The sequence below is a fragment of the Rhipicephalus microplus genome, chromosome 9, assembly GCF_043290135.1.
Source record: "Rhipicephalus microplus isolate Deutch F79 chromosome 9, USDA_Rmic, whole genome shotgun sequence".
Classification (NCBI taxonomy): Eukaryota; Metazoa; Arthropoda; class Arachnida; order Ixodida; family Ixodidae; genus Rhipicephalus; species Rhipicephalus microplus.
This window is the reverse complement of record NC_134708.1, coordinates 99,148,370-99,171,072: the sequence shown is the minus strand read 5'-3', so window position 1 is coordinate 99,171,072 and position 22,703 is coordinate 99,148,370. Positions and strand designations below refer to the sequence as shown.

At 47.2% G+C, this 22,703-nt stretch overlaps 1 protein-coding gene across 1 annotated transcript in view; it reads right to left on the bottom strand.

The window, feature by feature from the left end:
- The window catches only part of LOC119164680 (uncharacterized), a 97,081-nt gene that overhangs the window by 52,170 nt on the left and 22,208 nt on the right, over positions 1–22,703 (bottom strand). Inside the window, exon 5 of the mRNA XM_037416898.2 lies at positions 17,267–17,434. Within this exon, the coding sequence (XP_037272795.2) occupies positions 17,267–17,434 (168 nt within the window). The remainder of the gene's footprint in view (positions 1–17,266; positions 17,435–22,703) is intronic.

Here is a 22,703-nt window from a genome sequence, read left to right as displayed (position 1 = left end):
AGTATTCTGCCACCGAGCCGTGCAGATGCTTCGAACTCGTTTGCAAATATGTCTTAGACTTGATGTCTGGAAAGGAGCCACGGTAATAGGAATAATAAAGCTTTTTATAATAGCAAAGGAAGAACTAGGGATCACACAATGCGAATTGCGTAACGCATGAGTCATCCAGTGCTCCAACCCATTACAAAAGCTTGTTCCTGATCACCTCTAATGGTGGCACATACCCTCTTCTAACATAATTGTTCAGCGACGTTATCCACCGCATAAAAAAGCCCCACCCCCTCTCCCCTCAGAGAATCATGAGGAAATGCGAAGGCCCTTCTTGCGCCGAAAGAGAATATAGTCAACGTCAGACATTCGCCCTCACCGACTCCTGCCATCACCTTGAAAGGGGCCCAGACAGCGAGTGGTCGGGAGTGAATCGCCAGTGGACGAGAAAGTGGGGTGCGGGGAGGAGAGAGTGCATGGCGAGAGGAGTGGCGAAGCATTGCACCAACCCTCTCCTACACTATCTCCACCCCATGCTCCGGTAGCTAGGAGTGAGGATAAGTGCACGCACCCACAGCTGTTGATTGATTTGTGGGGTTTAACGTCCCCAAACCACCATATGATTATGAGAGACGCCGTAGTGGAGGGCTCCGGAAATTTCGACCACCTGGGGTTCTTTAAGGTGCACCCAAATCTGAGCACACCCACAGCTGTTGCTAAGGAAGAGGGAGTGAGAATGGAATGATAACACCTGCTGGTCCGTAGACAACACTGCGGACAACGCCGGATGCCTGGCATAGCCGTACTAAGGAGTGTACGTCAGACATTCGCCCCACCCCCACCCCCTGATGAGCTAGTTCAGTACACAACTCAGGCAGTACCGCGAATAAGCAGACTGTATAACTTTTTTCCTATGTATTATCTTTTATTGAATAATAAAAATATTATCTATCTTATCTATTCGCCATTAAAGAATGGCACAAAATTTCTAGCACGCGGGTTACGGATACCAGGCTTCTCCGAAGAACGAAGAAGACTAGCATAGAAATGCCGACCTACTACACAAAATTATTATGGTGTAGGGGGTTCCCAAGGGTGTGTTTGAAGCAGTTACCCAAAGAGTGTTGTGTTTAAAAAGGCTGTGAAAGGCCACTCTTCTAGCTTCCACTGTGACTATGCTGCACGTTCCGTGCAGGCTGGGCGGTTTCGGTGGTTTTTTTTTTTTCGAACAATTCTGCTCGAATGCACCAATGCGTGGCCCTAGCAATAAATTTATGAATTGAACAGAAGCTCCTTTTAAAAGGCGGCACTGATGAGCTAGTTCAGTACACAACTCAGGCAGTACCGCGAATAAGCAGACCATAGACAAAAGACTAAGAGAGAGGGCTCATTTTGCGCTAGTGGCTTAATTATTTGCTGCTGTTAACACACACAAATTTGGAATAGAGGGTGAATACTAAGTTTCTTTTTCAATTAGGTGGATTTCGATGTCATGGGTGGGTGCTATTTTGTACAAACATTCAACCACAATGCATGGTACACAAGGAAGAAGCAGCCGCTGAACTCGTTACGCGGCGTAGGCACTACAACACGTTTGGGGCACATGATATTGTTGATTAAGTTAATGAACCTTTTAACAGTGAACATAGCCTATCAGTCAGTGGTATGCAAGAAACAAACATGGACATGCATTCATGTGAGCAGTAAGCCTTCATGTGGAAATGTATTGTTATGGAGATGAAATGTAGGAAAACGAAGAGCTGAAGAAGCTGATTGGTGCGTGAATGCATTAGTCAGCTCTATAAACATTGCCTTTTTATTCAGCAAAATACATGTTGCATATATGCCACCAACCACGTAACATATTCGCTGGAGGTTCTGCATGCAATACAGCTCCGCAGCGGACATTCCATTACTTTTCTAGTCATGACACACTCAGCCGCCTGTCAGCTTTTTCCGCTCTTAGCCTTACTTCACTTCAGCCCCGAACTTGCATCACACTATATGCTTCAAAACACAATTATTCACATAGTAAAGTGAATTCAATCAAAATTAAAAAGTGATTGAGGCCTCCACTGCGTGTTCCCTGGACAGGGGTTGGGTGAATTCAACAACTATGAGCAATTTTCCATTGCGCTTCTTCCATCGCGAACCTATGAGGATAATTTGTAGCTTGTATAAAAGCTCCAGCGCGTAATCCAAAATCTCATCTTCCGAAAAATTTTTGTACGCCGTTTTGATTCTCTAACAAATTTAGTTTAGTCTTGAAGCACATTTTTATCACTTTGGTTCGACTTCTGCGTGGAGCGACGATGACCTGGGGAGGAGGGGTCCCAGTTCGAATTAACAGTTAAGGGTGCCGACCTGTTTGAGCTATAGGGAGTTTTCCCGATAAAAATACATGTGGTAGTGCCGGGATCAAGGCTTTACCATTGAAATAAGTGAGTGGAGTAGCGAGCATTTACTGTACCAGTTAGCCGATCCGTGTCCTCATGAACAAGCACTGTATGCAGTTTTGCTATTTCGCGTTTCGTGTCATTCCTAACACTACTGCCTGAAGTTTGAAATTCTGGCTTGTAAATAGTAATTTGTCATTAAAGCATTGTTGCTTTATGCTATCAGTCTGCAAAGTTCACGGGCAAAGTTCTGCTACCTCTAAAGTGCTAACCTAGCCGCGTATAGCCATCAGTGGACGACAACGCTTTGAGGTGGAGGGTGAAGTTGCAATTTTATATGTGCCCACATAACACGGCAAATATGAAAATCGGAAAAAGCTCTCCTATGCGATGCGTGATAGATGCCAGTCATGTTTTGTTTGTACTCGCGTCGTCCAGGGCTTTGCATTCCACGATAGGTGGAGGCCTTCGCAATTTACGTCATAGTAACCTTACGTCACGACCTAACGGTGACATCTGCTGTATAGTTCGGCAAACTTATTCCTGATCGGTCTCCCTCAGAAACCAATTGGAAGAAGGCGAGTTTGGTTGAGGATTATTTTCGCGAGCAAGTCTGTGTGAGCGTGATAGAACTTTATTTTTGTATGGTGCTTGACCTAAGAGTTTCCTCATTTGCTTGCTAGGTCTATGAAAGTTTCTGTATACAAATCTCTGCTCAAACAAACTATCAGTTTTGTTTAAGTGCTTTTTCTGCCTTCTTTCTATCTTTGTGCGCTGTAGCTTTTCATAATGTGGTTGAAAATTCCGGAGAGTGAGCATCTTAGGCATTAAACACACAACCTAGTAGGAGAAGATTATCTCCTCTTCTCTCTTTTTACTACCACTCCTTACAGCATGGTATCATACGAGTTCTTGATTGGTTAACATGTATGCCTTGCCTTTGTCACCTTTCTTTGAGTAAGATATCTCTGACCTAAGAGCCCATATGTTCATCAACAATACTATCGGGCTATGACTTCTGACTGCTATACCCACGTTTACTTACACATTTCACCGCACTAGCGTTCATCTGTATATTTATTCTGCAGACGTATGAGCTATAGGAACGGAAATGCCCGTCTTCGCTTTCCCTCGTGATCTCATTTTCGGGCAGTCATATTGTACCAATTGCACCGGTGCACATCAGTGCCAGCTCTGTGCCAGTGAGAGAATAGACGACGACGTTCGTGTGTCGCGCTCTAGGTCTCCTGTTTTTTGTGCAGCAGCTGTCTTGCTTGCCCTTGTAAGTTTCTTGCTGAAAATGCTCCGATGAACACGCTTGTTACATTTGGTGGAGCGCTGCTGGATCGTTGTCCTTTTCGTCCTGGAGCTTCGCAACCGGACTTTACCATCCGCCTCCAAAGTGACCGAGGACGCTGCTCCTTCCCAAGCACCACTTACGGTCATGTGTGCTGGGGCGCGTCGTCAACATGACCCTCCGATGTTCAGCGGCACCGACTAACTTGACGTCGAAGACTGGCTGGTAGAGTTTGGGCTTGTTTGCGGTCCCAACAGATGGGAGGACCCTGCTAAGTTGACGCGTCAGCTTTTATCTGACTGATGTGGCGAAGCTATGAAGCCGAGACAACAGGCCCATCTGCTACGGCTGTGGCATTTTTGGCCATGTTGCGCGCCACTGTCGTCGTCAGCGCAGTCTTTATGCCAGCTATTACATCCCCAGCCTTGACTACATGCCACAGCAGCCAGGACACCTTGCTTCCACCGACTCATCGGACGCTTATTCGCGCCGTGCCAGTTCCCCCTCACGTCGATCTCCTCCTCCCCGGCACGCCCCATTTGTCCTATGCTCCGCCGTACCAACCCCACGAAAGAGAAAAACTAAGAGCCGCAATTCCTGAAGCATGAACTGCGCCCTCTCTAAAAATTTAAGGCCTCATCTTTCGCCTCCGCACGAGATCGCGGTTAGTAATGGTGCCACGATGAACGCTCTTGACACAGGAGGCGCTGCTTGTGTTTTAAGTGAACTTTTGTGCCACAAACTGCAGAAAGTGACGATACCCGTTTCTGATCTTTTATTACAGACGGCGAGCTCGCAGCACGTAAAGTCTGTGATGGCGTGCATGGCACGTCTTTTTATCAATGGTGCATTTTACGTTGTGGAATTCGTTGTCCTACCACATGCGTCACATGACGTGGTCCTCGGTTGGGACTTCCTTTCTACACATGATGCAGTCGTTGACAGCACTGGAGCTCGACTCACTTTGTCCCCTTTCAGTCCCAAAGTCAGCGACGTCCCCAGCCCGGTGGCTAAATTGGTTGTCGCTGCTGCCGCTATCATTTCTCTTCTCTGCCACCATGGTGTTCATTTCCTCTGACTGGCTTCACCGCCCTGTTTACATCGTCTGAAGACTGGACGCCGACTAAACCTCAGACTCCCATTTGCCATAGTTACCTTTGTAAATGGTGCCGGTGTTATCTACGCGTGCAATCCCTTTCCTTGCTCGGCAACTCTCTTACGTAGCGCATGCGTTGGGCAATTAGACAGTTTTGACGCCATCTTCCTTTTGAATGCAACGTGTGATAAGACATCGTTGACAATAAATGCCATCACTTCCGCCGTGGCTACCACATTCCCTGTCCAAGACATCCTCCGGCGTTGCATCGATAACGGGATTTCGCCAGTCCTGCGCACAAAGGTTGTTCAACTGCTTAAACGCTTTCTTGCCCTTTTCTACGTTGGCCAGCCATTATTGGGGCACACGTCTGCAGTGGTTCATTGTATTGACACTGGTCATCATGCTACCCTCCGACAGCGTCCTTCCCGAGTATTGCAAGCCAAAATCCACGTTATTAGTGACAGTGTCGATCATATGCTACAACGTGGCGTGATTCAAGAATCTAATAGTCCCTGGCCTCTCCTGGCGTGCTGGTGCGGAAAAAAGACGGTTATATAAGATTTTACGTTGACTACCGCCGCCTAAACAAGATTACGCAGAAAGATGTTTATCTCCTACCCCGCATCGACGACGCCCTAGAATTCCTTCAAGGAGCCGAATATTTCTTATCACTGGATTGGCGCTCAGACTACTAGCAAGAGCCCATGGCTGAAGCAGACATTCAGAAAACAGCTTCCGTCACCCCTGATGATTTAGAAGAGTTTGACGTAATGCCTTTCGGCCTTTGCAACATGCCTGCTACCTTCGAGAGGATGATGGACACTAGTCTCAAAGGCCTTAAATGGCAGATCTGTTTATGTTACTTAGATGACACAGTGTTGTCATCTAAGTAACATCTAAGTGTTGTAATGTGTTGCATTATTGTTTATTCCTTTTGAAATGCCTCCCACTTTGTCCTTACTCTCATCCACCATGGCAAATTATTTGTTCGATGCTGTTTGGTAATGCTTTTTATAGGTAATTTCCTTCCTTGACTTGAATTAGTCATAATTATTATTATTATTATTCTTTTATTAAGCCCATGAATTGCCAGTTTACTTGTGTTATTGACTTTGTTATCAAGTACAGGAGGTCCCAATCCAGTTCATAGTATGGGAGCTCTTTCAGTATATACTAATCACGTATTCGCTTCTTTGTTTGACGTAAAAAAATAAAATGATTCTGATTTTGATAAGTCGCCATCGACCACCTCACGTGGTACGCAGAAACATCTGCGCTACCAGCAGCCACCATTAAACGCCACGTGGTTCCTTCTACGTAATCTCATTATGTGCCATGGGGCCTCACTGGAATTACTTAGTGACCGTGGCAACGTATTCCTCTCAAATTCTATCGAGGTTGTGCTCAAAGGATGCCGCATTGCGCACCGCACCACTTCCGCATACCATCCTCAGACTAACAGCATGATGGAACGCTTCAATCGTACATTTGCCGACATGCTGGCGACGTACATGTCAGAAGACCACACCCTGCGTCCCAAACTACCACTGGCTTCTCTCCTTTTCTTCTCCTGTAGGGATATGAACTTTCATGTTCTATTGACACCATTCTGCCCTACAAACCAGACATTTTCAAGGGGAAACCCATCTCTCAAGCTGCTGCTTACGCTCAAAAATGCCGCAAACTGGCTCGCTCGTTCGGCACGCAAGATCAGTCGTGCCAAAAAAGCCCGTCATGACACCTCTGCGTCTGATGCCCATTAATCCCCGGGAAAGCTGGTTCGGCTTTGGGTTCCGTCCACAACTCCCGGACTTTCCACCAAGCTTTTTTCACAGTACCACGGTCCTTACCGCATGCTGGAGCAGACATCTCCCGTAAACTATGTCGTCGAGCCGCTCGACCCATCGCCCCATCATCGCTGCCGAGGCCGCAAAACAGTTCCCGTCACGTGACTTTAACCCTGCTATGACCCACCTATAGCGTCTTTTCTTTAAGACGCCGCCGCTAGGAAGGCTTTTCTTTGTGCGGGAAGGAAGTTATACCGGTGGACATCGGCACCAGCTCTGTGTACTCCTTTTTCATTTTTAGGGGCGAAGCTCCTTATCGCGATACCCCTTCGTCTCTCGTAGCCGTTGTAGTGTGCGACAAGTATAACATTTTCACCTCCAAGGTGGTGCCGGTGAGAGATTTATTCTGTGCGTTGTTGAACAATGAAAAATAGTGCTCAGTTTACATGCAAATGGCTGCTAATGAGAAATAAAAAACAGGAGCATTCAGATTTTAGTTCACGCGCACGCTGCCATTCTCATTAGCAGCCATTGGCAAGTATATTTAGCACTATCTGACAAGAAAGGGTTGCTACGTTATACTCGCTGGGTGTAACCTCCTTAGTTTTAGAAACGTTTAGCGAGCGTTGAGCCGCAGTGCCATGAATACAGCGAACTAGTATATACCATGAACTCGGGGTGGTGAAAGGTGGGAAGTACACCCGAAGCGCAAGCCGTAAGAAAATGTACGTGTGCCACCTCGTTTACTCCTTGGAATATCCGCTAGAAGGTGGTGCTCCTATATGGGCAATATATGATGAAAAGATGCGAGATGGTGGTACTTGGAGTGTTGAATAGACGGACGAACGGACACACAAACATATGCATGGATGGACGCATGAACGGACGCCGGGGTGGATGCATGGACGAACGCAGGGACGGATGCATGAACAGACACGCGCGGACGGACGGGCGGATGGACGCATGGACGGACGGAAGCAAGAACGCATGGACGGACGAATGCTTCGCCCCACACTCCATCATTCACTCCGTGGATATGATATTTTTTTTACTTTTCTTTCTATGCATATATTTTTTCAGTCCAAACTTTGTGTTTGTAAAACCATAGGCCTCTTACTAAGAAACCTGCCGCCCGGTTCTTCGCCAGTCCCCCTTTATGGGTCTGTGCCACAATAACAAGGATCATCATCTGTGCTGCAGCTGTCTTGCTTGCCCGGGCGAGTTTCTTGCTGAAACTCCTCCGTAGAACACGCTTGTTACGATATATATATACGTGTGAGAGAGTGAGAGAGTGAATGAGAGAGAGAGAGTGAATGAGAGAGAGAGAGAGTGAATGAGAGAGAGAGAGAGTGAATGAGAGAGAGAGAGAGAGTGAATGAGAGAGAGAGTGAATGAGAGAGAGAGTGAATGAGAGAGAGAGTGAATGAGAGAGAGAGTGAATGAGAGAGAGTGTGAATGAGAGAGAGAGTGAATGAGAGAGAGAGTGAATGAGAGAGAGAGAGTGAATGAGAGAGAGAGTGAATGAGAGAGAGAGTGAATGAGAGAGAGAGTGAATGAGAGAGAGAGAGAGAGTGGGAGAATGAGAGAGAGTGAATGACAGTGAGAGACAGAGTGAATGAATGAATGAGAGAGAGGGAGTGAATAAATGAATGAGAAAGAGTGAATGAGAGAGAGAAAGAGTGAATGAGAGAGAGAAAGAGTGAATAAATGAATGAGAAAGAGTGAATGAGAGAGAGAAAGAGTGAATAAATGAATGAGAAAGAGTGAATGAGAGAGAGAAAGAGTGAATAAATGAATGAGAAAGAGTGAATGAGAGAGAGAGTGAATGAGAGAGAGAGTGAATGAGAGAGAGAGTGAATGAGAGAGAGAGAGTGAATGACAGAGAGAGTGAATGAGAGAGAGAGTGTGAATGAGAGAGAGAGTGTGAATGAGAGAGAGAGTGTGAATGAGAGAGAGAGTGTGAATGAGTGAGAGAGAGTGTGAATGAGTGAGTGAGTGAGTGAATGAGAGAGTGAGTGAGTGAATGAGAGAGTGAGTGAGTGAATGAGAGAGTGAGTGAGTGAATGAGAGAGTGAGTGAGTGTGTGTGTGTGTGTGCACGCGCGCGGTGGTACATATAAATTTAAATAAGATCAGTCGGTACATCAAATTTAAATAAGTAAAGTTGAATGTCTAACACATTGAAAATGCAAAAGATCCACTCACACTGACCAAAGCTGTGCCAAGGTTGGAACTTACGTGCCAGCCATGGCACGGCTTTGGTCAGTGTGAGTGGATCTATTACACTGCAGCCACTTTTATGGGCTCACGTATCAAACTACCAGTTCCGCAGCTAGTACATCAGAAATGAAATTACGATTGATATCGGTTGCAGAAAACTATAAAGATGACAATCATGATAGGTACATAAATCTACAAACTTAAAAATTTCATTGCGTTTCAACAACGCGATGCACGGTGTGGATGTACGAACATGTGAAAATAATTTTAAAAAAGCTAAGAGGACAGTGCAAAGAGAATCACCATCACGAACTAACAAATGAATGTTATGAAAAGCGATGTTTTTTTATTGCAGGACAGGTGACCTTTATTACATTTTCAATTATACGAATACGAACAGTGTTAAACTTACGAATCAAGAAGGATACCTTTCTTGAGTTATGAGTGACTTCGTCCAGCATAATCACAGACGCTATGTAACGCGCAGAAGAGCTCGATCGTTGAGATCTTCTGGGTACTAACAAAAGATCGAAACTTCGCGTACTGACCTAGCTTTGACACTGTGGCCTCAGCTCCATATGCCAACCATACTTTACAGCGAAAGCTGTTATGAGATCTCAACTAACGTTTCGGGCAGCGCCGTAGTTGTCCGACGGCGCCGGTGTCAGTAAACACATCGCGCGAAACCTAGCACCAGTGACACAGTGGGGCTGAAACCCGGGTCTGCTGGGTGCCGGCCCAGTAATCTACCAGCCCCAATAACAATGTGGAGATGAACCCGGGTCTGCTGGATGTCAGCCCAGTAATCTACCACTGAGCTACGGCAGTGCTTGGGAGTTTTGGCAACTTGTCTTATGCAGGTTTGATGTCTTGAAAGCAATCGCACCAATACGACTTAAAAAGCGTTTAAAACAGCCAAAGAAGAAGCGGCCATTGCACAATGCGAATAGCGTAACGAGTCAATTGCCCAATACTCGAACCTATTACAAAAGTTTCTTTTTGTTCAGCTAGTAAGTTTGGCGCATACTCACTTCAGGCATTATTCCTCATAGTCGTTAGCCACTGCATGAATATTTGGCACACAATACCTCGGAATAGTTTAGCGGATACCACACTTCTCAGAAAAATGACGCAAAATAGCAAACATACTGCCGGTCTACTACCATAAATTTTTATTATTAATGTCGAAGTGGGCCTCAAGCACGTGTGCTTGCAGCAGTTACCCAATGAGCGTTTAGAAAAGGCTCTGAAAGGCCGCTTTTTTAGCTTTAGCTGTGACTGTTGCTACGTCTTCCGCGCAGGCCTGGCATTTTTAAAGAAACATTTCAACATTAATGCAGGGGGGGGGGGGCTGAAAAAATCTTTACGGAACAACCACGCGGGATGTACCAACGATCACGTCACCTCCGTGATCTAACAACTTCATCTAAAACGACACATTCTTGTCATGAAGGTTCTCTTTCCTACAAAAACAACGTTCCAAAGCGTTCGCGCACAAGACCAGATCTAAAACAGTACCAAGTACTTTATCCAAATTTCGTTTACCAATCAACGGTAACTACACATGTGACAGTACCAATGTAGTTAATTTTCTAGGGTGTACAACATGCCAAGCTCAATGCATAGGTCAAACGGAGACCAGCTTCAGACGTCGGTAAGTAATCATCGTGCACATGCCGTAATCCTCCCCGATATACCGTTCTCCGAGCTTGTCAGTACGCCTGGCCAATGTTCCGTTATAGAGAGGGCTGCCATTATCCAGTTCAGCTTACTAACGAACCAAAATAGGGAAAGAAGGCATTCCTTCTTGATTCATAAGTTTCATACAATTCGTTATAGTACCAATGAAAACGTAGTAAAGGTAACCTGTCTTGAAATGAAATAGAACTGCTTTTCATATCATTAATTTCTTCATTCGTGATAGCGGTTCTCTTTGCACTTTTTCTTTTTTTTAAATGTGAATTCCTTTCTTCATCAGCCTATGTGAGGCATCCTGCGCTGTCTGCGGCACTTTCTCTCGTATAGCAACACCTGTGGGCACGTGCGCTTATCCTCGACCCTAGCTACCAGACCATGCGTTGCGAGATAGTGTAGGAGAAGGGTAGGTCTATCGCTTTGCCACCCCTCTCATCGTTCGCGCTCTCCTTCCTCCCTTCACCGCACTTTACCGTCCGCTCGCGCCTCTTCGAAGCGTTCGCTGGCTGGGTGCCGCTAAAGAACATCTGGAAATCGAGATTTGCCAGGAAGTGTGGAACTAGCGTTCCACGTCTATATTGAATTTGGCGAGTTCAAAAGGGTTCTGCTGCCCCCTCGCAGATAATTACCCACAAGGCAAAGAAACTAATATTACAAGCTTCAAGCTGACCTATAAACTTTTTAGAGTTTTCATTTTAGCTAGGCAACTAATTAAGAATGTCACATCAAACAATTTTTTAAAGAACGATGAAATATTCACAAGTATTTGAGACTTTAGTAGGTAAACAATTGCAGCAACTTTTCCGGACGTTTTCCTATAAAGTGTTATTCGGAGTTAGCTGGGACCCTATTATTTTGGTCAACTTCGTTATTTTTGTTAGTCCAGGCGTCCTAAAAGCGCAGAAAACAAGCGGTAACTATTCAACCAAGGGTAGCTCGCGAAAGAAAATTTGAAGGATTCTGAAGCATCGCCTTTAGGAGAGCAAACCGCTAGCGATTTGCTGTCCTGAATGCGCACTTCAACCATTCGGATTCAAAATTGAACAATCGGCCGCACTGCCCAGATGTTGCCGAAGCAACGTCCTTGTGTTTCAACAGCTCACAAAACAGTGGAAGCTCTATTGCGCTTTTTCAGGACTACGGGTCTATGTGGACGCCTATGACTTTTGCATAGCACTACCGCTGCAACTCGCCGTCCACAACTAGAAGTAATTACCACCTTAATATCAAGCCTTACCATTGTCGTACTAACACATTCAAATTTAGTTTTTTTCCTTTCACTGCCGAAATGTGGAATCAACTGCCCGGTGATATTCGCTCCCTTCCGCTGGAAAATTTTTTACTTGCCCTTGCTGATTTGCGTTAAGTGTTCTTTTGTTTTATTGCTCTGTTGATCTGTTTGTTTGTTATTTATTTTCTGTAAATGCTCACTCCTGCCATAGCCTCAAATTGGGGGCTGCAGTATGTATAAATAAATAAATAAATAAATAAATAAATAAACGCGTGAGCCCGTTTACTGCTGTTGTGCCACAGACATGTTCCTCGTTCGGGAGCACGTCTCACGAGATCGAGCCCTGTTCCGACGAATTGTCTCCCCCCCCCCCTCCCAGAGCCGCCTTCCGTGCAGAAGAACCGTGCAGTTCCGGGGATAACGTCGCTTCCTCCGCCGAACCACTTTGCAGTTCCGGGTAGGGCTGCGTCTCCTCAGCCGAGCCACTGTGCCGTTCCGGGGAACTGGTCTCGCAGAAGAGTCCCAAAACGCTATTTAAGGCCGTGCCGGCCCCATGTTAGAGAGATTTTGCCCCAGCCGACGTTGTCGTGCTGGCCGGCTCTGTACTGTACAAACGACAACCTGCTACAGTAAACGCTACTTTTGTTGCTGTTTTCAAAACGAATTGCCTCCCTGTTTCGGCTTCAGCGAAGTCCGCTCGACGGCTCGCCGCTCTCCGCCACTGCTACCATCGCGACAGAGCAAATTCATAACAGTGGTTGGCAGCTACGGGATACAATATCCTACGTTTGGCAAGTCTGATCGGATCTCTGAGCACGAGGACGACCGCCGTGATAGCGTTTGGCTACGCTGGGATACGATATCCTACGTTTGGCACGCCGGATCGGATCTCTGGAAGCTCGAGCACGACTGACCTGATATCAGCGTTTGGATACGCTGGTATACGCTACCCTGTTCTCATCGTTCGGCAAGCTGGGACAAGCAGCCCCGGATCTCAACATTGGCAAGTTGGACCGGATCCCTGAAGGCCTGATACTGTTCGACGGCAGCCACGAGTTGGACCATCGTCGGCTACTTTGGTTGGGTGAGTGCCCAACGTTTACTGTTCATTTCGCCAGACCTCTCTAGCACAGGCAGATGTTAGGAGAGCGTTTTGTGTTTTGTTTGTTGTAATATATTATTCACGTGCTCTAGGCCATGAGATAAGTTTTAGAGTACGGTGAATATCAGTAGTATAGCATCACGAGGGACGAGATCGCGATGGAGCAGTACCTGGTGCAGGACCTCCTTTAAATTTGTGGAGCCATGGGGATTTCCGCCGGGTCGGCTAAAACAAGGGAAGCGATTCTCGAGGTGATGCGGGCAGAGAATTTGACGGCCGATGAGGCTGACGAGTTTTGGGAGCTCATTTGGGAGCAAAAGCAGAAGGCCGAGAAAAGCCGCGAAGAGCTCGAATCTCAAAGGCACGAACAGCAGAAGGCCGAAGAGCTCGAAGCTCAAAGTCACGAACAATGGAAGGCCGAATAGTGCCGAAAAAGGAAAGAGCATGCTCTTAGAATGAAAGAGCTTGATCTTCAAACTCAAGCACTTAAATGGGAGCGAGCTAAACACCAGCTCCACAACTTTCACACAGGCGAGAACATCGCGCATTTTCTTGATTTTGAAGTTGTCGGCTGTAATGTTGGTGTTAGCCGCGACATTTGGGTGGAGAAGCTCGCCACGCTGTTGCCACGCAAGATCGCGCTTGTTTTGAATTGCTTACCCTTCGAGGAAGCAAGAGACTTCAGTCTTGCTAGATATGCCTTGATAAGATATTTTTTTTCTTTCGAGTCCTGCCGACTGGGAAAGTCGGAGCGATAGAGACAGCGCTGAAGTGCGTCGAAGGGCGCTAAAGGTAGACGCCTGCCGAAAAGAGCGTGAGGATGAGGCGCGACGTGAAACGATGGAGGCTGAGGCCCGCCACGTGGCGCTTGATGATGTCGCTCACTGGAAAGTATTGGATGATAATGACAGAAGCAAAGCGCAAGACGCCGAGGCTCGTTGCTATGCGCAAGCCCCTGAGCGCGTCAGAGAAAGCGGGGCGCTGAGGAAAGTCACGAGGTATCGGACGTTGAGGCTGGTCACAAAATGCAGGACGCCGAAGTGCGTCAGACAGAGCCAGACGCTGAGGTACATCGCGAGGAGTTAGGGGCCGAGGCCCATCGCACAGCTAAGGACGCCGAAGCGCATCGTGAAGCGCTAGACAGGGAGCCGCTTCGCAGCGCACATAATCAAGATGCATCGCGTGAAAAAGAGCTTGACGACGAGTCGCATCGCAAGGCGCTAGAGGTTGACGCATGTCGACAAAATATTGAGCGGGATGCGCGAGATAAAGCGCTACAGAATAAAGCTCTTGAAAGAGAGCACGAGGCTGACGTAGAAGGGCAGAGAACAAGGGCTAACCACAACAGCGATATACCACGACCGATCGAAAGCTCCTTAGGCGCGTTAGTTGTATTTAAAGGCATCGGGACTCCCGTTCTGTCCCAAGCAGAGGCAGCTAGCAACGGGCCCGAGGATAAGCTAGATAACCAGTATGGAGTTTCTGGAGTACTTGTCAAAAGCAGCACACTTGGAAGTAAGTGTGTCGAGGCTGCCAGTATTGCGAGAAGTCCCGACAGAAAGAGGCGTCGGCGTAAGCGTAACGTGGTAAAAACGACGGGCGCCAAGAGTGCTAAAACTGCTGTTAGGTGCCATGACATCATCCATCGAGACACCATGTTCACGGCTAGGCATAGGATCGCGACAGGGCTTTCTGGGAAATGTTTGAAGCTCAGACCATCACGAGGATCGACATTAGGCGGGAACCGCGTCAAGAAAAACTGACTTTCAGGAAAATTCGGACGCCGAGATCTTCGCCTGGTCTCATCAATTTTGGTGCTGCGTAGAGGCAATCACGAGGGAAAGCATCGCGCACGCCTGAGTTGTAACAAAGGCGGTTGTTCCCCACCGTGGAGAAATGGTCACTGGTCGAACGGGCAGCGTAAACGATGCAGTGCAGATGCCCCTTTCTTCGAGTTCAGTGGCTGGGGGTCAAAAGTCACTGCTACTGAGTTCAGCGAACAAGTTGGTTCGGCGTCCCATTGTCCAGACTGCAACGATCGAAAGCTGTGGAGTGCGCGACTCCCCAGAGTTCGTCTGAGATAGTGCTGCCTTACCAATACCAAGAGTGTATTTTGTGCTTAGCTTTGATAATTATTTTTGTAGTTTTGTCGTCAGCCGTTCAGCAAGGAATGCGTCTGAATTTTTAAAAGTTTGACTTTTCTTCTCATCGAAGAAGCTGACATTCATATGTTCGTTTGATTAATTTTGGTTTCATAATATTTCAAAAGTAACAGTTGGTGTGTTTTATTTTAACAGATAAGGCCAAGTAAAAGTCCATGTTTAAAATACCTTTAGTGTTTGACGTTACACTTATTATGCGCGTCAGTGTAGGTCAACTTTGCCCTTTGTTTTGTTTAACGCAAGCAAGTTTGATTTTCATTGTTATTCACTTACTTTTTCAAGCGCGTTTTATCTTGTTGTGATGATCATTGGCTGCGCGCATTGAAGTGAGAGCTTGAGGAGGACGAACTTTGTCAAGTTTGACAATCTTATGCTTGAAGGCGACGCAAATAAGCATGATTCGGGAGTTCTTGGTGCTCTAAATTGTAGATTCGGGGCCAAATTGAGTTAACCTCGGCAGCTTCGATCGTCCCTAATCTGCCCGGGTCACAATCGAGAATCACTCACGAAAAAAAAAACCTGTTTGGTTTAGCAGTGTCATGCACTGTAAAGGAGTGTCCACATTATGTATTGCTCCTCAGATACATTGCTCGTGATGCTATTTTTTTAGCTCAGTTAAATCTCGAGGAAATATTTTCATTTCTGCTGGTCTGGCGATTTGATCAGCATTTGGAGGGTGCTTGCTTTGGCCATAGTGGTTTGGCTTTGTGTTCGAGGCCGTCGTTCCAGTGAACCTCTGCAGGCCTATGGAATTCTCAACGGGCGGAGAGAGCGGAACGGCTACCCACTGTCACTCAGCATCCCTCCTTCCGAGCCGCGCTGACGGCTAAAAACTCCGGATGCATTGTCTGGCGGGCGGGGGTGCTGTTGTGCCACAGACATGTTCCTCAATCGGGAGCACGTCTCACGAGATCGAGCCCTGTTCCGACAAATTGTCTCCCCCCCCCTCCCAGCGCTGCCTTCCGTGCAGAAGAAGCGTGCAGTTCCGGGGATAACATCGCTTCCTCCGCCGAACCACTTTGCAGTTCCGGGTAGGGCTGCGTCTCCTCAGCCGAGCCACTGTGCCGTTCCGGGGAACTGGTCTCGCAGAAGAGTCCCAAAACGCTATTTAAGGCCGTGCCGGCCCCATGTTAGACAGATTTTGCCCCAGCCGACGTTGTCGTGCTGGCCGGCTCTGTACAAACGACAACCTGCTACAGTAAACGCTACTTTTGTTGCTGTTTTCAAAACGAATTGCCTCCCTGTTTCGCCTTCGGGCTAAGGCTTCAGCGAAGTCCGCTGGACGGCTCGCCGTTCTTCGCCACCGCTACCATCGCGACAGAGCAAATTCCTAACACTGCCAATATTATCTATTTCTCTTCTCTTAGTTTCTCTCATTATTACACTCCTTTTACATTGCCCCAGCATAGGGTAGCCGACCGGGCATTTGCCTGGTCAAGCTTCCTGCTTTCTCTCGCTCTTCTTCCTCCATAGTGCATACCTTTTATTGCATCATGCTATGCAAGAAGTTGTTCTAGATTAGTACAAGGTAATCTATGAAGTTGGAAGGGTCTCGTGTGAGTGAAGCCATCGCATATTTGCCAGGAAGTGCGGAAGTAGCGTTCACCGTCTATATTGAATTTGGCACGTTCAAAGAGGTTTTGCTGCCCCCTCGCGGAAAATGAAACACAAGACAAAAAAAACTGATATTACAAGCTTCAAGGTGGCTTATATTATTTTTAGAGTTTATATTTTAGCTAGGCAACTAATACCATAATTATGCATTCAATGTATTAGGTTGCATGCTCTAAAGAAAAAGCAATTATACTTGCGACTTTTTTTTCGATTTCGGTGTGCGCCTAGTCGTATGTAAAGGGAATACGGGTAGTTAGGTTTGTACCTCTTACAATGACTGGCTGACTTTAAACCACGAAGTCATTATAGCAATAACATAATCTGACCCCCCCCCCCCCATGGAGAGGTATGCTTGTAGAGTGAAATATTACTGCGAGAACTCGTGTTGCATATTGAGGACTATGCAGAAAACGTGCGAGTGCAAAACGTGAACGTTATTTCCACTGCGTCAACAGGCATAGCAAGTTATTTCGACTGTATTTCCAAGCAGACGCGTGACTGCGCTATCAAACACGTGCTTGCCACGCAAAATGCCTGGGTTTGGTCCTCACTGAGACCCGTATATTGTAGTTATAATTGCATCTTTCTTAATTTTTCACTCACAACTAATGACGCGGACACCGGAATTTCTGCGAAACATGCTCTAACGCTATTGCGTTACGAAAATTGGGCTTACCGTGACCGACTTTATGACGAGTTTAACTAAGCTCGTAGAGCGTTGCGCGAAGCGTCCAAGCGCCCTGACGACTTCTCTGTCGAAGTATCCTCGAAGCAGGGTGAGAGTGTGCAGATTTTGCAGGGACTCAACGGCGTGGGACCATAGGGCACCTTCCACTTGAGGTACCTGGTTGGCGTGGGGGAAGGGGGCATGTAGAAAACATTGAAAGCGTTACCATACCGTTGACACGCTTTTTGGGGTTAGTTGGTGGCTTAGAGATTTCTTTATACACACTGGAGAGAATTCATGTGCTAGTATCTACGGGAGCTGCAACACATGGCGCTTCTGTCCGCAAGAGAGTCGTGGTTAGTACACGGATTTGTCCACCAAGCCTAGAGCAGTTTTCTCGCCAGACAGAGCTTAGTAAATCTTCTGCAGTTTTATTTTGTCACCTCAACCTCTTATTCTCACCAATTCAAATGTGCTTAATTATTGTTGGCGTTTAACATCTCCAAACCATCATACGATTATCAGAGGCACGGTAGCGGGGGGGGGGGGGGGTGGCTCCGGCAATTTTGACCAGCTGGGACTCCTTAGTGTTCTCATATATATCGCAATGCGCGTGCCTCAAGCAGTTTTGCTTCCATCGAAAATGCAGCCGCTGCAGTCGGGATTCCATCACCCGACCTGCGGTTCAGCAGCCGAGGGCCTCAGCCAGCAGGCGATCATTGCGGGTAATTCAAATTCGATTAAGTTCGTCTATAATTCAAAACCAAGTCACAACACAATAAACAAAGCCGAAAGTGCGTCTGAAGCCTACGAAGACCAGGCAAATCCGTGTACTACACATCAATAATTCGCGGGTGAGCAATGATCGCGGCGCCAGAGTTGTCTCTGGCTAACCTTATGAAACTATCATTGGTGATAAATTCTAACTTAAAAGTTACAGCGCTACATTTGACGAGCAGAGTACATGACAGGAAGGTGGTGCACTACAACTATTTTCATTGCAGTTGCCCCGCCCTCTATGCTGTTCCTTCGTGATTGCAGATGCTTTCATTGCCTTTTACTCCTGCGATTGCAATGTGTGTTTTCTCAACAAAAATTGTTGGTGTCGGCTAGCACCCGTCCTATGCTGCTCTTCTCCTCAAATGTAGTGCCACAATATTTGTAACAATTTACCGTATAGGCTAAAGCTCACGCTTTTGGTAGATTAGGAAAGGGAGTGCAGTAGAAGCGATGTCGAGAACAGTTTCACGATTTTGTATTAAGGCGCACTGAAGAGAGTGCCTGTTCAGAATATGGCAATCTAGATGGTGTCGTTTAACATGAGCTCTGCGCACGCTGGCTTCAACAATCTTGTGGTGTCAAACCGATTCAGTGACAATACGAGTCAGCTGTTTTCAAGCGAAATATTGCGTAACAAATGCAATGTTTCTCAATGTTTCAAAACACAAATGCTATTAGTCTTCGGCATTTCGAAAATGAAGGAATCTTGAGAATATGTAGCATACTCGACAAGCAAATAAAATATTTAGGCTCCGAGCACTGAATTGACAACTTGTATAGTACCACTGCAATAATTCATTTGTTGGCTTACGGGACTCAAGGTTCCAATAGGAGCAACTAGCGAAGAGAGTGTAGGTTTATTCTAACTACGCCGAGCTATTTTACGTGAATGCACTGAAGAGTAACTATAGAAGTGAAGGCTTACAATGTCAAACAGATTATAGGCCACCTTGTTATGCGAAAAACTGTCGATGCTAGCTCGTATCACGCAACCCTTTGCCATTTTAGTAACCTTGGTATGAGAGACTGACGTCGGCCAGCCTTGTGTCAGGGGCATGCGCACAGCATTTAGATATTGCAGTGAGTTTTTTTAGGCAATTGAAATAATACTGTCAAGGAAAGTTCCATGTGTCCACATAGTCTTGCTCTGAACGGCATATCCAGCATTTTTACAGCCCCGTAAACGCTAGATAAACGTACGTATCGAAGCCACATGCACACGAGCCACTTTTGTTATTGATTTGATATGAGGCAAGCACAGGAATCAGCCATCAGCTATTAAATAACACCTCGATGGGGCGGCATTAAAGTTGACAAGTTTGAAAAGGACAAAAGGTCAGTCGACGTTGTCACAGTGAAACCAGAATGAAAAAAAATTACCGCCCAAGCACTCCGTACTATTGCCAATGGGGCCCTGCAGCACTTTTTGAGCATGGTCAGAAAGCACTACCGATTGGTAGTAGAGACTCCTGACAACACGCGAGCCAAATATAGCGCAGCACGTGGCCAGGAATTCACAATAAGTTGACTAAATCCGCTAAAAATTGCTTTCTCTTCTCTCGACAACTCACGGAATAAGCCTAAAATTACTCGTAATCACATCACATCACTTTAATACCTTAAAGACCCCCATGTAGGGGGTATTACATAAGGGGTACTAAGCCCATCTGGGCTTATTACCCATATGAGCTTATTACCCAGATGGGCTTATTACCCGTAGGGGTAATAAGCCCATCTATCAGCCATTGCCTGATTTGAACATTGCACGCTCGTACGTTACAAAGATTGCAGCGCGAGACCACGGTTTGCCCTCACGTCCGCGCACGATCACACTAAAAAACTGCGCATTCGAAGAAAAAAAGAAAAAAAGTGCTCCAGGTCACGAGGCGCACATGCAGTTTTTCTTTGCGCCCACCATTCCTCCCTGCTTAGCTTCTATCACTTTCGTCAGAACAAGAGAAGAGAGAATGCAATCGCAGCATGCGACGAATCTTTGCAACTCCACTCGCACTGGACGGATTTTTAAAATTTTTGCGCCGTTTAATTCGTGAGGCAATAGGCTCTTCCAGAGAGTTCATTCCGTGGTTACTTGAAAAAGTGTTTCAAGGCCCCTTAAAACAGAGAAGGCTGTAATATGCCACACCAGTGTTTAGCGATGGGTTCGACCCGACGCTGCACACAAGCCTTTCACGAATATAGGTTACATGCTTATGCTTCCTAATGAGGTAAGGCGACCTCCTTGGGTTAGACCAAGGAGGTTTTGAATTGGGTTAGACATGCTTCTCGTCGATTTACCACAGTGTTTATTTCATATGCCGCGCACTTGTGCCTCACGCGATCACGGTCATGAAGGAGTGTAATTAGCGGTTAAATGCATTTCGGATTGTGTTAATCACAGTTGTTCTCGAACCACAGGTGGTCATAGACGTATTAGCCGGAGCTATAAAGTGCCGCTGGAGGAACTCCCAACGAAAGCGGTAGTTCGCCCTCTGTGAACGCTCTCCCACAATTAGAACGTTGACAATGTCATGCCCAAAAGTGCGGGGCGTTGTTGCAAACGTTTCACATCGCGCGTTAACTCCGTGGCGTGGCTTTCGGAATTCCGCCGCCACGGGCGTTTGCATTCTGGTTCGCAATTTCACGCAGCTTGGAAGGCTGCCGGATCATCGGTGGGTGGTTCCTGCTGGCATTCAGCCTCCCAGGCCTGTTTTTGTGTCCTGACTGGACCATCGGCCCTGTGAATGCGAGCTTCGTCACGTTTCTACTGTGGGCGCTCTTTTAAAGTTGTTTGTGGCTTATCTATGTAGAAAGTGTCAGTATAAACGTATGCGCACTTGCTTGACACCCCGGCTGCGACGTGATGAACGAGGTCGTTCACAGCACTGCCAATGTCGCGCGTGCTTGGGTACGCCGCTTAGAGTGATGTAACCTATAGCACAGCCAATAAAGAGCACTAGCAACACCAATGCCGAACAGTTTTACGATTTTCTACATGCAGTTTTTGCTTTAAAACCAGCAGTTGTTCCACGTAAAAGGAAGAAAAAAGACATCGATACTGTCGGCAAAACTATCATCACCATGACGAGAAGGCGCGAGATCAGCGCTCGAGCACCCTTATCTTGGCCACCAGCGATCTTTTTTGTGCTACCACGCGCTTGCTCAAGCTCGTTCAATAAACCCCTTCACGATTGGTGGACCGTGCTGGGTAACCACATCACCTACGCCCTGGAACTCCGATCCCGAACCCTGCCGTAGACCTTGCATGTTGATGCTGCCCAACAGAAAGTACCTCTTACGGCCGCTACTTGCCCCGGCCTGGTTCACCAGCGAGACCCGCCAATCTTTGGCACCAAGGACCAGGACGTCGACGGCTGGCTGTTGTACTACGAAAAAGTCAGTGGCCCTAACAGGTGGAATGATGCAGCTAAGTTAGGCACCATCAACTTTGCTAATGTGGCGAAGCCTTGGTAGTAAACCACGAATCCATGATCGAAAACTGCGACGCTTTCAAGTAGGAAACATCCTCCGTTTTTGGTCGCCCTGCCATGCGGAACTTGCGCGCCAAACAACGCCGGCGTACGCGGGCACAACAACTAGGCGAAACATTCACCACCCATACCGAGGACATACTCGATCTCTGCAGGCACGTCGATGCCACAATGAGCGAAAGTGCCAAGATGCAGCACAGAATGACGGGTATCGATGACGATGTTTTTGAAATGCTCCTTGCGAAGCCTCCTCGAACGGTGTTCGAAGTGGTAACTCAGTTCCAGAGCTAAGACAAATTGCGACGACAACGAGCTCTCATCCGTCGTCCATCGCAGCGTAACCACCCGCTCGCTGCACTGGGCGTCGTGCCTGAACGCTCCCGCCTTCTAGCACAAATGAAAGACTTCTTGTGTGAAGAGGTCATACGTCGGCTTTACCACCTGCCGTTTTCTCAGCACCAAGAGCTCCCGCAGCAGCAGCAGCAAGTGTGACCACAGACCCCGTTGGCTCCAATGCTTCGACATGCCCTTCAGGACCAGATTGCCGAGGCTATGCCAGTGCCCTTTCAGCAGCACATTGTCGCCGTGCCTCTTAATTATTCTGACGCAGTAAAGGGGCAGCAGCTACACCAGTCCTTGCCGTTCAGTGGACTGACACTTGTCCCCGCTCCTACTCAGTCGTCCATCGCATGGGCTCCTCCCCTTGCTACCGCAGCCTCGACTCAGCCGTTCGACATGTGTGCGGCGCCCCTCGCGGCAAACGCCTGGCGAACGTGCGATAACCAGCCGATCCGCTTTATATGCGGCGGCCCTGGCCATATCACCCGATACTGCCGCCGACGTGCGCCCGGCTAGATAGACGCAAGGTCACAGAGCAACTACACCGACACAACGTCTTCTGGTTACAAAAGTTCAGATCCTCAGTCAAGCAGGTCTTTACGTGACTATTCGGTAGCAACGTCTCATCGCTCACCTTCACCCATTAGTCGCTCCTTGTCACCCATGCGTCGACGACCAGCCCCTGAAAATGAGGGAAACTAGCCATCGCCGTTCAGGAAACAATAACTGTGATATCGAAATGCTCAAGTCCTCGAACTTTGCCATCAAATATTGTCGAAGTTTTTGTAGATGGCGCCCATACATACGCTCTTGTAGATACTGGTACCGCCATGTCTGTT